This window comes from Leptinotarsa decemlineata, unplaced genomic scaffold (genome assembly GCF_025532065.1).
Source record: "Leptinotarsa decemlineata unplaced genomic scaffold, Ldec_3_MD MMD2_tig00026354_RagTag_RagTag, whole genome shotgun sequence".
NCBI classification, from domain to species: domain Eukaryota; kingdom Metazoa; phylum Arthropoda; class Insecta; order Coleoptera; family Chrysomelidae; genus Leptinotarsa; species Leptinotarsa decemlineata.
In genome coordinates, this window is record NW_027412702.1 from 18,017,887 (window position 1) to 18,033,383 (window position 15,497).

The 15,497-nt window shown below is 35.7% G+C and overlaps 1 protein-coding gene across 10 annotated transcripts in view; it reads left to right on the top strand.

The window, feature by feature from the left end:
* Positions 1 to 15,497, top strand: part of Patronin (calmodulin-regulated spectrin-associated protein patronin) — a 124,325-nt gene that overhangs the window by 57,137 nt on the left and 51,691 nt on the right. For all 10 annotated transcript variants that reach the window (XM_074184338.1, XM_074184340.1, XM_074184346.1 and 7 more), the window contains exons 2-4: positions 661 to 756; positions 9,963 to 10,172; positions 13,756 to 13,989. In XM_074184338.1, coding sequence (XP_074040439.1) covers positions 661 to 756; positions 9,963 to 10,172; positions 13,756 to 13,989 — 540 coding nt within the window. The remainder of the gene's footprint in view (positions 1 to 660; positions 757 to 9,962; positions 10,173 to 13,755; positions 13,990 to 15,497) is intronic.

A 15,497-nucleotide genomic window follows, 5' to 3' on the forward strand; every position in this document is an offset into this window, starting at 1 on the left:
CATTGAATAGACATCTTAAGGCATCTAAATATTTTTTTTTATCAGTTGTCGGTATTGTTATCTAATAAAAAATATTTATATGCTTTGAAACCGCAAAAGAGATAACATTTAAGCACAAAATTTATAATTGAACGACGGTTTCGGTTAAATTAATGGTTTCATTCATTCTAATCATTTGAATATTTTGTAACTTCAATAGTCACAAATTTCCTCGTTTTAATACGTATTGTTCAAAGTACACACAATCAGACTTGTATTTCCTGAATATGATATTACAGACTTCTGGGAAGTCCCCGAAGTGGATACTCAGTCATAGTCCAAGAATGCTCGTGGTGAAGAAATTTTTATGTATTGTGTTCTGTGCATATTTCGAATAAATGAATATTTCATAATATCTATTGATATGAATAAATATGAACGTAATACACAATAAAAATGTAGAAAAAATATGTTAGTAATATCGATATTTTTGAGAGCGACAAAAATGTTTCGTGTAATTTTTCTTTCAATAAAAAAATAATACTAAAAAGTAGATTCTCTGTGGATTAGAATCTCTACAAAAAAAATTGGGAAAACGTCTGTTTTGGGATAATAATAATAATAATGTTTTTGAAGTTGTTACCATATTTCACATCGTAATAAAATTTAATTTTGTTGCAGGCAAAACAGAGAGCGTCCATGAAATGGCTTCTTTCAAAAGCATTCAACAACAAGATTCCCGAAAATCTAAGGGAACCGTTTTATAGAGATCATGAGGTAAGTGCAGATCAAACTCGTACATATAAGTACAACGTATTATACATGTTTATATCTCGAACGATTACAATTTCCATTGGCAGTTTTCCAATAAAAACAGCATATCAAATGCTGCGTCAAATCACGCACGTTAAACTTGTCATTCATCGAGTTCGCATCATATGGAATTGTTTGACATAATTTTATGAAATATGTATTTATGTACTATACGTTGAAATAAATTGTAGTGAAACCACTACAGCTATCCTATGTAACTTTTCAAAAGTATTTGACTGCATCAGTTATTAGGTATAGTTCGTAAAATCTAAAGGTATGGCTTTAGAGAAAATATAAATAATTTAATCAGGACAGAAAAGCAATTATAAGATTGTCATCCGACTCCTCTACTACCAGAGACACAAAATGTGAAGTATCTCAGGGACCTGTATTAGGTCCCATCTTGTTTCTCTATCTATCAATCAATTCAATAATATTGAAAACCGGAAACAGATTCCGTGAAAAAATGTGTATCTAATAATATGTAAAAGCTGAAAGACTAGTGTGAATATATTCTTTTGGTGAATAACATAACTATTGTTACGGTTTTCCCCGTGGGTTCACCAATAATTGACTACACTGAATAATCAAACTCAACTTTATTTCACTTTAAATACATCAACACTTCAACTAAAAATTCAACTATTATTTTAATGTCTATCGCCTTAGATCACTTCGCGTATCGCACTGTATCTTTCACTTGACTCTGTACTTGACTGTCTGAATACGCTTGCAGCCAGCGTTTAAATATCGTAATGGAACATCGTAGAATTTCGCCGAAGTTCTATCGACATCGGTAGCATGTTTTTTGCTTATTCTCGAGCGGCATAGAACACTGGCATCTCCGCGCTCTTAGCTACGTCACGTTTGGTTTATGGTTACCAGTGGCGGCCGGCGTTAATTTCTTTCGGGCATGATCTACAACACTATTATAACAATCTGATTCTAGGAACTAGGCTGATAAAATATTGTACATCGTTAAAATATCCAGGAATATACTTTTACAAAAATCTGAAATTGGACGATTACATCAGGTATTCGAATAAAAAATCGGCAGGTTGTGTTTCATATTCATAATTGATTCACACATGTAGATAACATCTTATGCAATTTGTATTTTGTCTTGCAGAAAAATACTAGATACCTTGGTCCGATCAAATGGCTGGACTAATGCAGATCTCTTTTTTTCTACGTTTGTTTGAAGGTGATTGACAATGTTTCATGATGAATTTCACTAGTTCGGACTTCCATTGTCTATTATATAAAATGATTTGAAATCCCTGAAACAACTAAAAAAGAAGAATTAAAAATGAGTAGCTGAAAATAATAATTATATTAACCAAAATAAACCTGAAATGAAATAATAGTGAAATAAAATACAAGTAAAGAGGTGAAGAGGACCGACACTAAGTGGGAAACATCTGTATACCGAAAACCCACTCATACGGGACAGTATCTGAACCACGAATCCAACCACCATCAATCAATTAAAAGAGGAATCATCAAGACTCTATTAGACCGTGCTTTCAGGGTCTGTAATACGAAGGAGGGTCTCGAGAAGGAATTAGACATCATCAAAAATGATCTTCAACGGAACGGCTACTCCAAAGCGATGGTTGAAAAGACAGCAGCAGCCTAGCAAGGAAGAGAAGCCGTCACGACCAGTGCTTGCAATTCCCTACATCAGAGGATTATCGGAAAGGATAAGCAGAATTGGTTCCAAGTACAACATCAGAACCTGCTTCAGATCCGGTAACACTATCCGTAGCAGCCTCACGAAAACCAGGCTACCAAACGCGGACTGCGATTCCAAGAATTGCATTTACCATTTACCCTGTGAGTGCGGTGAGTGAGTGAGTGGACACATCAACACAACATCGAGTGGTCTCAAGCTGAGATCTTACACAGAGAGGAACATTGGTTCAGGAGAAAATTCAAGGAAGCCACATACATGATGTCCAACAACGTATTCAGCCAAGCCAGCCTAGAACTACGCAACATAAGTAAACCCATCATCATGCGAAAAATGGCCAACTTCCGTCAAACGGTCATCTCCCACTGAACCAGTGAAGCGGAAATAATGGAAAGCGGGGATAAGTGAAAGTACTCGAACGACCCATAAATAGTCACCTCTCGGAGGAATCAGTCCAGTCATCACCCGAGGACGTTTGTGAATACTAACAATCGAAACGTCGTGAACTAACTTGGCTTGAAATCTCTTAACTTTTTTATTTTTATCTTTATTTTCAGTTTGTATTTCTTTATTTTTAATTTTTATTCAATTGTTTTATTTTTACTTGTATTTTATTACACTATTATTTCATTTCAGGTTTTTTTGCTTGATATAATTGTTATTTACAGCTATTTATTTTTAATTTTTCTTTTTTAGTTGTATCAGGGAGTTCAAATCATTTTATATATTAGACAATGGAAGTCCGAACTAGTGAAATTCATCATGAAACATTGTCAATCACCTTCAAACAAACGTTCCTTTCCAAATTCTGTTTGTTTCAACTCCAATTTGTACATTAAGTTATCCCGAATCAAAAAGAAAACATGCCCTCTATGTACCTTTCTTTATATTTGGATTGTTATATAAGACCTTGCATCTTAAATTTGTTTTTTTTAGTCGTTTGTGTAATTGTGTAATTCGTCTGGAATGAATATGATGCAACCTAAATAATTTCTCTACTTTTGGCAATGGATCTTGTAAAGTTGGACGCGCCTAAAATAATTCATATCCGGAATTTTCTCTGGTAAATAAGCAATGCGTTGAGTGACCTGTCATAAAACGATGTGTGCTGAAGCAAATAAAAGTAGGCTGTGTTTCGCCGGCCCAGGAAATAATAAAACGCTGTTATGTTTTGTTTCAGTAAATTATCTAACATGTTTTAGGGTGTGAATAGACATTTTATTCATACGTTTGTTATTATTTGGGTATTTTCAGACTCGATTTTTCGTCGAATAACATATACTCACAAATAAACATCTTTTTTTTAAGGGAGAAAACTATTATGGCTTTCTACTTTTTAGTAGGTGGACGTTTTCAGGAAATAGAAAAAAATATATAAATATAGTATGGAAAACCCACCAGTTATGACTTAATTATTATTCCCCGAATTCTTGAGTAAATCTGTCTGTTTAAAATCAGTTTTTTCGTTAACCAGCTGTCGCATCCCTACGAACGACAACCCTCGGAAGTCGAATCTTGTGCAAGCTAAGGACTAACGAGGTCTTACCTTTTAACGTGTGATTCCTAACACGGGTTGGACGATAACAATGAAAATCGATCGTTCAGCCTGGCGCTACCGTCCGACCGACCGAATCAAGGAAATCATCAAATATATAACTATACATTAATTAATACATTAATTTAACCCAACGTTGATTCTTCTGAAACAAAAATTCAGTCAAAGTGGGGGTTTCCTCTATAGTTTTGTTTGTGATTTGTGGCATTTTGAACCCTTTCTTACCCCAACCAAATGTGGGGCATGTGGTGACGCCCCTATTGTTAGGATAGTTTGATTTCTGCTGAAACTTCATGTTCTGTCATATTCAAATAGTGAATCGAACACCCATAAAATACTGTCCCAATTTCAGCATTCTATTTTAGTAATTGCTACAGAAAACTCTTATATATGTCGAAATTTTTCTTGCATTTCTTCAGATTTTCTTCTGGTATTCCAGAACAAAATTCTGCATTTTTTGTTCGGCATTACAGTTCTGTGCGGACAGTAGAAATAATTGTGGTGTCTTTAAAAGGACCGTTCCACATACTAGAAACAATCCTAGAGCAGTGCGATAAGTCTCCTGACTCCGGAAGAGTTGTCACATAATAATTACGATGTTATTTGCTTTCGATTTTAAGTACTTGATCTTATAGTTTGATCGACAGAGAATCCCTATAAGGTGGTTGATAACCAGATCGAAGTAAACTGATCATTGATACGAAAAAATATTCTTCTCAAACCTATATTGGAAATAAAGAACATCTGATTTCATCAGGTATTATACGAATATTTTTTTCTGATGATTGTAAGGTACACTTTTCAATCTCCCCGATATAAAATGTCACCACAAGTATACGGTATATCCTTTGAGGTGATTGCTATGCCCTGTTAAACTGTTTGAACTCTGTTATAATCATTTGAACGGGTTTTTGGCAAAATCACATACATCAATTTTTCCCTTTAAAATAGTACTCCAAATATTCGTAATATAATTAAAACATTTAAAATACATAAAAACGTTACACAACGTTATATGCAAAAACTTCAACACCACATGTCACCCGAAGAGACAAAAGTCTGCTCCATCACAATAATATTTTGTTAAAATAATTCTTTCAACTATTCATTCAATTGCCAATCATAGAAATTTAATTTCACTGATAACGGTATGTCAAACTATGTCCTATGTTAGGCGAGTGGACATTGAACCTGTAAAAACCGAAATGGGAGGCGTTAATTTCCAATTGTAATTAAAAATATAAACAATTTACAGGGCAAAGTTTCAACGACATAAATTGCCATTAAATTTATTGGAGATTTGAACATCAAGTTGGAATTGGAATACCTATCGAACACAGTAAATCACAGTCGATCTCACCTCCTGAAGTTTGTCTAAGAACAGTGCGAATTCCTTATTTCTGCGCGTCTGTGAGGAAATTTCATTCGATCTGTGTGAGGAAACAGAATAACTGGAACCTTTCAGTGGATATACTGTAGCAAATGTTTAAGCCTATGTGTTTTTGACACAAATTATTAACTTTATATAATTTCTCAAAAATACAACTTTAGACACTAGATTTCAATAATGTACTTAACGATTATTTCTAAATATATAAAGTCTAAGTATCGCGGATTCTTTTAAATTTTTCACGCTAGTTCGTTGATCCATAGGCAACTTGTTCGCAAAAACTTTATATTTTGGGTATATAAGAGTTGCCAAATTATATCTAATAAAAATACGGCTGATATATATTCTGTATAAGAAATAGAAGTTCAAATTTTTGAAAAGATTTTTTTGAAAGAAATTTATTTTCGTTTTATTTGAAATCAGTAGCAATGTTATTTTGCTTACTAGTTGCAGTACTGTTGTACTAGTTATTATTCTGTTTCTTTTGTGCGAATAGATGGAGTGGGGTACCCTGTGATTGACTTGTTATCAATGCTTGCGTGCCCCATGGCTCAATTCTGGCCGCGATAGTGTTTCTGTTTCGTAAGAGCAACCTCCTCAACAAAATATCCTGTTCAGTATACAGCTTTGAAGATGTGCGCTGTATACTTACCACCTAGTCACCTCATTACTCGTCAATTGATCACTCTTAATGAGAATAATAAAAGCAACCAAGTAATGCTTATCAGCAATCATCTGTGGCTGCTTGTGGTGAGTTCAATACTACTAAAACGTTAAGCTCTCGTGGAATGAGCATATTGAAGATATCACCCATTGAAGATATCACCCATAAGTTATTTCACTTCCCAGCAGCTTCTTATCATCTACAGGGTCCAGATTTGACACGATCTGGAATACTAATTACTTGCATGATCCTCTACCCTCAACTGCCAGCAAAACTATCTAGACTAGAACATTTTGACACCACTATAATGTTGATGTTGCATATGGATCATCTGTTCGTGATCCTCCATTAATAATGATTCTGATGACCTTGAAGCATTATAGTAGAGTTGAACATTTGACCTTTTTTTACAAAAATCTCCTAGGCTGTACTTTTCTAAAATGTCATCCCGCCTTTCTTAAAATCGTCCCACTGGCTATAGAAAGAATTATTTCTATACCGTCAGACGATTTATGGAACTCCATGCCAAAGGGACTTTTTCTCACGTTATGCTACCTCCAGAAGTTGAAAAAAAATTTCAGCGATGGCGATGCTCAGTGAACACTGGTTATACAGGGCGTTCAGCCCCTCTGTAAGTCAGAAACGAAAATGTATTCGAAAATTTCAAAGGACACATCAATTTTTATTTCTAGGGGGACTAATTCTGATATGCAAATCATACCCGAAACTTCAATCCCTTCGGTCAGCAACTACCCCCCCTATTTTTTTCAATGGCATGGGGGTCGAGTGATACATCATTTGAAAGGTCTCTTGTACCTCTATTACTTGTGTAATTTTTTTTCGGAATTGGTTCATTCGTTATTGAGAAATTAAATGTTGAACATTTTATTTAAGAAAAAAACAGAAAATTTCTCTGTCGCTCATTTTATTGGGGAAATCAACGAAAGTAAATCAATGACAACACAACCAATGGATAAAGTGTTCAAAATGGCCTCTATCCAGTTCTACAGTCATACAGTCTACTTTCTAAAGCGTTCCTTACATTATTGTAGATGTCCGGAGTCAGAAATCGACATTCCCGAACAATTAATTCTCTGTCGCGGGTCTTCTGATTATTGATGGCTCAAGTTGTGGTCTGGATGGTTCGTATTATAAATTCTTGCAGCAGTTGTAGCACATTCATTATTGCGATAATAGGTTGCAACAATTTCTATTCTTCCTTCAGTATGATAAACCATGTTGGAACACAGTGAACAAGAATGACTGAATAATAACACAGGTCTGCAAAAAAAAAACTTTTTTAAAAAATTGTTTTGATTTCGTTAACTGATCTTTATGTAGTTTCTGCGCCGATTTCAAAAATGACATTTGTTTTTATCTGTCACGTAAGGTTTGCCTACAAAATAAGGATGAAATAATCGAAAAAGTACTAAAAAACGAGGAATTGTGGATTTATTTTTATTATTTTACCATGAAGTAAAAGCAAAAAAACAATGCTACGTAGCTAAACTAAGCATAATAGTGATACACAAGTGTTTGCAAAGTGATTAGAAGTCTTCGTAAAAACGTTTTCTTTTTCGGTCAAAGCTTTTTTTGGTACTTTTTCGGCTGTGTTCTTGTGAATTTTCCCTTTTTAACATCCAACAGTAGTCTGCCATCATGTTAACATTCCACCGACCTTGGTATCTGCGTTCCATTTCTTTTATGTCTTGATGGAACCGTTCTCCTTGTTCCTCACTTAAGCGCCTAGATTTTCGGGAAAGTAGTCCAGATGTGAGTGAAGGAAATGGACTTTGACACTCATGTTGCAGCCCAACATTTTGTAGTTTTGTATCAATTCAGCAACCAAAGTTTTGTAGTTTGAGTCTTTTTTGTTTCCAAGAAAGCCTGTTATAACAAGTTAAAATGAATTCCTGGCATTTTTTCTTTCATTTCCATTTCAGTGACAAAGGTTTCATCTTTTAAAAGTTTTCTTATGTTAGGCCCAACGAAGACTCCTTCTTTTAGTTTAGCATCGGATAGACCAGGAAACTTTTCAGAAAGATACTTGAAACAATCTCCTTCTTTGTCTGATGCTTTCACAAACTGTTTCATTAGCCCCAATTTGATATGGAGTGATGGAAGTAAGATTTTTTAGGATCCACTAAACTTTGTTTTTAACATTTTTAACTCCAGGAATAAGACCCTTTCTTATTGGCCACACCTGCTTGACGTAGTGTTGTTTCCTGTTACGGCTATCCCATTCACATAGGAAACATGGAAACTTAGTGTAATCACTTTGTTGACCTAGTAACATTGAAATAACTTTCACATACTTGCCTTGTTCTAGTAGGAACTGGATTTTTCCAGTTGAGATTCGTTTTATTATTGAAATAAATAGATTGAAACCGTATTTTATCTTAGATATACACTCACATTGTGTAGTAACTTGTTCATCATAAAAGCTCCATAATTCAGACTCAATTTACCGCTTATATAGGCTATATAATACAGAAACATCGAACCCATACCGAACCTAAAAACGCATTCAATAAGAAAATTTCAGATGAAATTTGTGACTTATCTATAGGTGATATAATTATAATTTTTTTACTATTTTTTTCCGTAATCTGCACACAAAATACTGTTAAAATCACTAGTTAAATATCCTACAATTTTTTCATCGCATAGATGTAATTCGTGAAGAAGTAACAGTGGCCAACTATCTACCTTTTGTTCTGCCACAACTAGATTCAACAAAAACTACCAGTGCAGAAAAAACTAACACTGTCGTCCATTTCGAAACGTTCACTACTAATTTAATAAATTCTACAAATCTAGAAGACCTGCGACTGAGAATAACGAATGAACCAATTTCGAAAAAAATTACAGAAGTATTAGAGGTACTACAAAACACCTTTCAAGTGACTCGACCCCCCATGCCATTGAAAAAAATAGGGGGGTAGTTGCTGACCGCAGGGGGGTGAAGTTTCGGGTATGATTTTCATATTGGAATTAGTCTCCCTAGAAATCAAAATTGAAGTGTTCTTTGAAATTTTCGATTACATTTCCGTTTCTGACTTACAGAGGGGTCAAGTTTTCTTTGGAACGCCCTGTATAACCAGTGTTCACTGAACATCGCCATCGCTGAATTTTTTTTTTCAACTTCTGGAGGTAGCACAACGTGAGAAAAATTTCCTTTGGCATGGAGTTCCATAAATCGACTGACGGTATAGAAATAGCGCCCGTCGCTTTTTTCACAATAAAACCAGTATTTTTCGTTCGTTATTGTTATAATCTTATTTTTTAAAAAATATATTTTTAACGTTTCAGTTCGATGTTCTTTAAAAGCGTGTTTTTCAGTTTTTAAACTACATTACTTTTCATTTTTTAGTTTCGTATGCTATAAAAGCGTGTTTTACTCTTTTTAAACTATATTTATTTTATCTAAACTTTGGAATCAATCAGCCGTATATTGTTTAGAAAAATGACCATTAATATTTTCCGATTCTGGAGAGGGAGCTTGAAAATCAACTACCAAGCCCAAGGAAAGCAGCAGGTGCGCGTGTTAATGAAAAAAAAAACTTTTTTCAAATGAAGAAATACATGTAAAGTGAGTTCGAATTATATCAAGGAAGTTACGTGCAGCGCCATCTACCCGCGAATAGATGAAGCAATAATGTCGATAATTCTGTAAAATACAGATCCCGAACATTCATACGGGAAAGAAGAGTTACAAACATACATACATACATACAGGTGAAGCTAATATAAAGCGTGTAAAAAGTGAACGGAAAATTTGATAGGAACCACTCGAATATAATAAAATGAACTATTCAGACGTTCCGAAACATGGAATATTCTTCAGATGAATGTTTTTTTTTTGCAGAATCAAGAACATCTGAAACCCCAGATAGCCGGGGGTTTGGCAAGCGCGGAAATCTATTGCTTGGCTCTCGGCAACATATACTCGGATCCTAACTACCATAACCTCAATCACTGGGCCATTTTGCAGACGTTAGCGAGGAAAGGGGTGAATGAACCGTCAGACGTTCAGCTCACAGAAACCACCCTGATACAGACGAATCCTCTTCGAATGGTATGAATAAAAAATTACTTATTTTCTATTAGTGTGCTATTAAAATTTTATTTTGTAACTGCTAGCATTAAATTTTGTAATCAAAGTCGGGCGTGTCTTACATTATCAGGTCGAAGCATTTACCATTTCTTCTAGAATCATTTAGAACCACGAACGTTACGGGATATAATTTTGGCATTTTTGCCACTCTAGAAAAGGAAGCTAGCCATTGCAAAATAGAAGCTAAATATATAACATTCCATTGTATTTATTGCTGGTTCACTTTACTAGTACTAGTAATTCGTAGAAGCGAAGCAGCAGAAGCTGCAAATCAAACATCAAGGAAAAAAGGCGGAACTTCATTTTATTGATATTAAGTGTGGCACACTGTTCATTTTGAAAATTCATTTTTTCGTGTCAGCATATTTTCTGAAAATGGATTTGTTTGCTATCTGTTCGCCAATTTCAAGTGTATTAGTAATTACCTTCACAATTCGTTCAATTATTGATAATACATTTTTATAGCCAAGAGTATTTTCAAAATATAAATCTTTATCATAATAATGGTATCCATTTGAATTTTTTTGGGGGGATACTTGTCAAGGAAAGGGAATTCATGTGTTGTTTGTTATTCACATTTGTATTAAAATGTGTCCTTCCTTGAAACTAATATTAATATTATAATATAATGTATTTATTTTTCAACATAATCTCCTCGCAGCCTTATACGAAGTTCAACATGTTCGATATCGTTTTTTTGAAAAGAACTGTCTTGCTCTTCAAAATAGTCATTAACTGCCGACATCACTTCTTCATTGTTGGAAAATCGTTGACTACTGAGTCATTTTTTCAAGTTTGGGAACAGAAAATGATCCGAGAGGGTTAAATTTGGGGAATAGGATACATGAAGGAGCAATTCAAACTTTAATTGGTTTATTTTGGTCATTGCGATAATGGATTCGTGAGCTGGTGCATTCTCTTGATGAAACAACACTTTTTTCTTAGCCATATGTGTCCATTTTTGCTTGATTTCTTCACTCAAACGTTGCAATAAGTTCGCGTAATACTATCCGTCGATAATTTTAGCTTTTTAAAGATAATTGATGATAATTTTCCCAAGTGCATCACAAGAAACCGGTGCCATGACCTTGCCTGCAGATGAAACGGCCTTCGCTTTCTTTAGAGCATGTTCTCCCTTTTGAGTCCACTGTTTTGATTGTTCTTTTATCTCGGATGTGAAGTGATGAACCCGTGTTTCATCCATGGTTATGAAACGACGCAAGAATTATGCTTTGTTGCTGTGAAACTTCGCTAAACACTCAATTGAAACATTTCACGACACTATTTTTGCTCGAGTGTGAGCAAACGCCACACCCATCTTGCACACAGCTTTCTCATGTCCAAATTTTCAAATAATATACGATGTACCGCACTTTTTAAAATGCCTACCAAGTCTGCTAGCTCGCGTACTTTCAGTCGACGATCATTCAGTACTGATTTGTAGATTTTCTTCACTGTTTCATTTGGTCGACCACTGCGATGATCGTCTTGGCCTTGTTTAAACTCTGCTACCCAATATTTTACTGTTGTAAATGAAAGAGCAGACTCAACTAGAGTAGAATCCATTCAGCGTTTGTATTGGTTAGGCTGAGGCGTTTCAAATAAAAATGTTGTACCACATAACGATGACCAATTTTCTCCATGTTCACAACTTCACCGAAAACATTCGCTACTAATCGCTGCCACACAAATACTAAACAACGCAGCATCTTCAAACTTGAAACATATGCTTTATAGATTCTGTAATTTCTAATACAGTGATATTTTTCAAACAACTACCGCCATCTCTAGGTCAGACCGGTTACTTCTGAGACCACCTACCTACCTATCATTTCACATTTATCCACATTTTCATTGAATCATGAATGAACATTTGAAATAAAATTGATGAAATATAAATGAATATCAAGGTAAAATGTTATATGAGTACACATGAGCTTTCATAAGAGTATAATATTGTTTTATTTTTGGTGACTTTCAAAATATGACCGTGAGAATGTTTAATATCTAACAAAAGGCAATTGAAGAGAAAAATATGACAAGTGTTCAAGGTACAAACGTTTCATTAGAACGCACTGTATATTTTCCTTACAGCACTGTGGCATACATAAAGTTTCTGAAAGACTTACTTTATATTTGTTTTTGGTTTGGTAAAATATGATCATTTGATCACTAGATGGATTATCTAGCTCATTCCTGTTCTTGCACCTCTAGTTGTGTTGTTTGAAAAGGCAGCATTCTTTAGGGAATATTCTGAACTTTACTCGGCACACATGATTCAAGATCGCAAACGGCTTTTGAGTTGTCTGAAAGGCTTGTTCAGTGATGACTTCATTAGTGGGAATCTTATAGTTTTCCTTGATGTTGATGTCAATCGAATCATATAGTGATGTCATCATCTACGGCTCTATGCCATACTCCTATTCACAATTGAAATTATATTTTTCTTTTCACCAACACCGCACATAAAATAGAACTTTTTTGAATTCATGTGTCATTCCAGCGTCTTCACATGTATACTGTTAATTACTGTAACACAACTTTTACACCTTCATGCACAGCATTCCATTTCGATTAATGTATTCATCTCCAAACAATTTTGGCTTTTTAAACCCCACAGGGGTGCAGTCGATTGATCTGATAACCGCTTGCTTTTATTGATACCCACCTTACCTCTTCCTCAATTGTATTTCCATTTCCATCTAAGGAGAAAGTATTTCTTCATAGCTTACAATAAAAAAAAGTAATCCTTCTTTTCATTCATACCGCCCATTGTGAAGTTACTGCCAAGTTTGCAAGTTCTGTTTAAAATCTTTTTTTCCGTTAACCAGCTGTCGCCCATATACGAACGACAACTCTCTGAAGTTGAGAAACTTGTGCGAGCTAAGGACTAACGAGGTCTTACCTTTTAACGTGTGATTCCTAACACGGTTGCAGAATCATCCCAGCTTCAACCAGATAAATTCTCTCTAGAAAAATATCTGGTCGAGGCAGGAATCGAACCCACGGTCTTCCGATCGTGAGTCGGGCGCACTACCACCGCGGCCAATTCCACAACGTTGCGAGAAAGGTTCGGAGCAGCCTTTAATTTTTGCAAAGAACTCCTTAGATTTAGAAGAAACTGCTCATTTTTATTCATATCCACTTCACCTGTTCCTCAGTGTTATTTTCTTTTCCTCATACCGTCCATTGTGAAGTTTCTAACTCCTGAAACTGTTATCTTTTGTATATCTGTGAAATTAGTCACAAGTGAACCAAACAGCTGAGACGTCTGTCCATGTCCTTTGATTGCGGCCTTTGTATCCTTGGACCTTTCATTTGGTAACTTTATCAGTTTGAGATATTCCTTTTTGGAGTTTTGGTAATAGAAAGTAAACATGTCAGACCAATCCCGACATTCAGTGGGTTTCAAGCTGGTGTACGAATTCATCTCTTTCGTTGGTTCCTCTATATTCCTTTACTTTGTGATAGTGATTCATCATAACTAATATGGCAATGATATTGTTAATAAATATGACTAATATAATTTGGCGAATATTCGCAGGCCGCGCACATGGCAGTCATAGAAATGATAATGTCTCTGTATACCAAAGAGGTGGTGACGCCCGAGAGGATTCTGGCTACGGTGCAAAGGTTCAACCACGGCAGGGCGCCTACGCCTTCCGTTCCCGAGAACCACGAACAGGGGTTGCTGTTGTGGGTGTCTCACGCTTGCGACGCTCTTAGGAAAAGAATAGAGCAGGAAACAGACGACAAGGGCATCATGAACGGAGGAGAGGTAAGAAATAATAATTGCAGGCGTAATTTCCAAAATGTTGAGGAAGAATGGCGCTCCCTAACGTAGATGGTGTTTCTCACGAACATAAGTATTTAGGGAGGTTATTGGATGATTTTGATAAGAAAACAATTGCCCAGTCCTGAAAAGCTTCATTTATGATGTAAACGGGGGAAAACCTTTTTTTAAATTATATGCCTCTCATTTCTGAAGCTACCAAGTTCAAACTTGCTTGATTTCAAAGAAGAAATATCCCCCTGTATATTCGCGTTCAATGACGAGACTCATTATGGCTGGAGGTAACCACTTTCAATGATTGTTATAAGGAAACTATTAGTTTAAATTGATTGTTATTTATTGTATCTTTATGTCTCATAAACTGTTGGAATATTTTCATTACTTTTCGTTAATTGTCATAAGGACATTATTAGTTTACAGAAATTAAAATCAGTTCGATGACTGTCTCAAGAAGAGACACAAATGAATATTTCACCTCTCTCAATGTTCCTATACAGTAGAATCTGGCAAATGCCTTTCGGAAAATAACTATTTCCCCGGCTAATATCACGATGGACATTGACTTATGCCGGACAGGCATTTAGGCAAGTTTCCTCACTGAGAAAATTCTTGAAGATGCTTCTTCGTGTAGCAGCAGGTTCTTGTACTCGTGACATTATTCACTAGATAATAAGTCTTTCTCAGACGAAGGTATCGTATATTCAGTGGATCCTTGAATAAATTATTTGAGTCCAATCCATACAATGCTGTATGGATTGGAACTGTCCTTCACAGACGAGGGATAATTCCAAGAAACCAGTCTGTAGATAATCTACTAGATTGATTTCAACGTGGTCCTGCTGCTGAATGGTCAGAGAAGCATCTGAGTATATCCTCTTAGGTTACATTAGGTTAGGTCTAAAGTGCAACCCGCAAGTGTTTATTGTGGCTCACACCTATTCACATTCGACCAAATAAACCCAGCTTCTTAACGAAGCCGATTGGTTTGTATGGTGAGTGGTCTTTCAGGTCAGATGGTAAGAGTACGGCTCTGACTAACTCTAAAAACCTGATTCTGTTCTCAGCGGGGCAAGCACAAAGTATATGCTCTGCTGTTTCATCATTAAAGAGGTAGTCGGATAGTCAAGGTGAAAGATTCCCACCTTGATACCCGAGACAACCTTCCCATATGAGGGTTTTTGCGCGTCAGCTACACCTGACGATGCCTTAGATTCAACCGTGCAGGGCTTTTTCGCCTCTGGTTTTGGTGAATCATCACTTGAGCGCAAACGTTTGCTAGCCTGCTCATGAGGGGTTTGTTTCTCCACCTGAGACAGATTCTGCGTACGCCGCTCAAGAATTTGATGAAAGGCGGTTTCATAAGGTACCCCGCTCTTGAGAAGACGACTCAGTCGTTTCCTGGCTACACCACCAAACCTTTTTTTTAGGTTCATTTATTGGATTAAGAGTTGGAGAGTTGAGAAGCTCTCGCTCCTGATCTAAATTTACAGGGA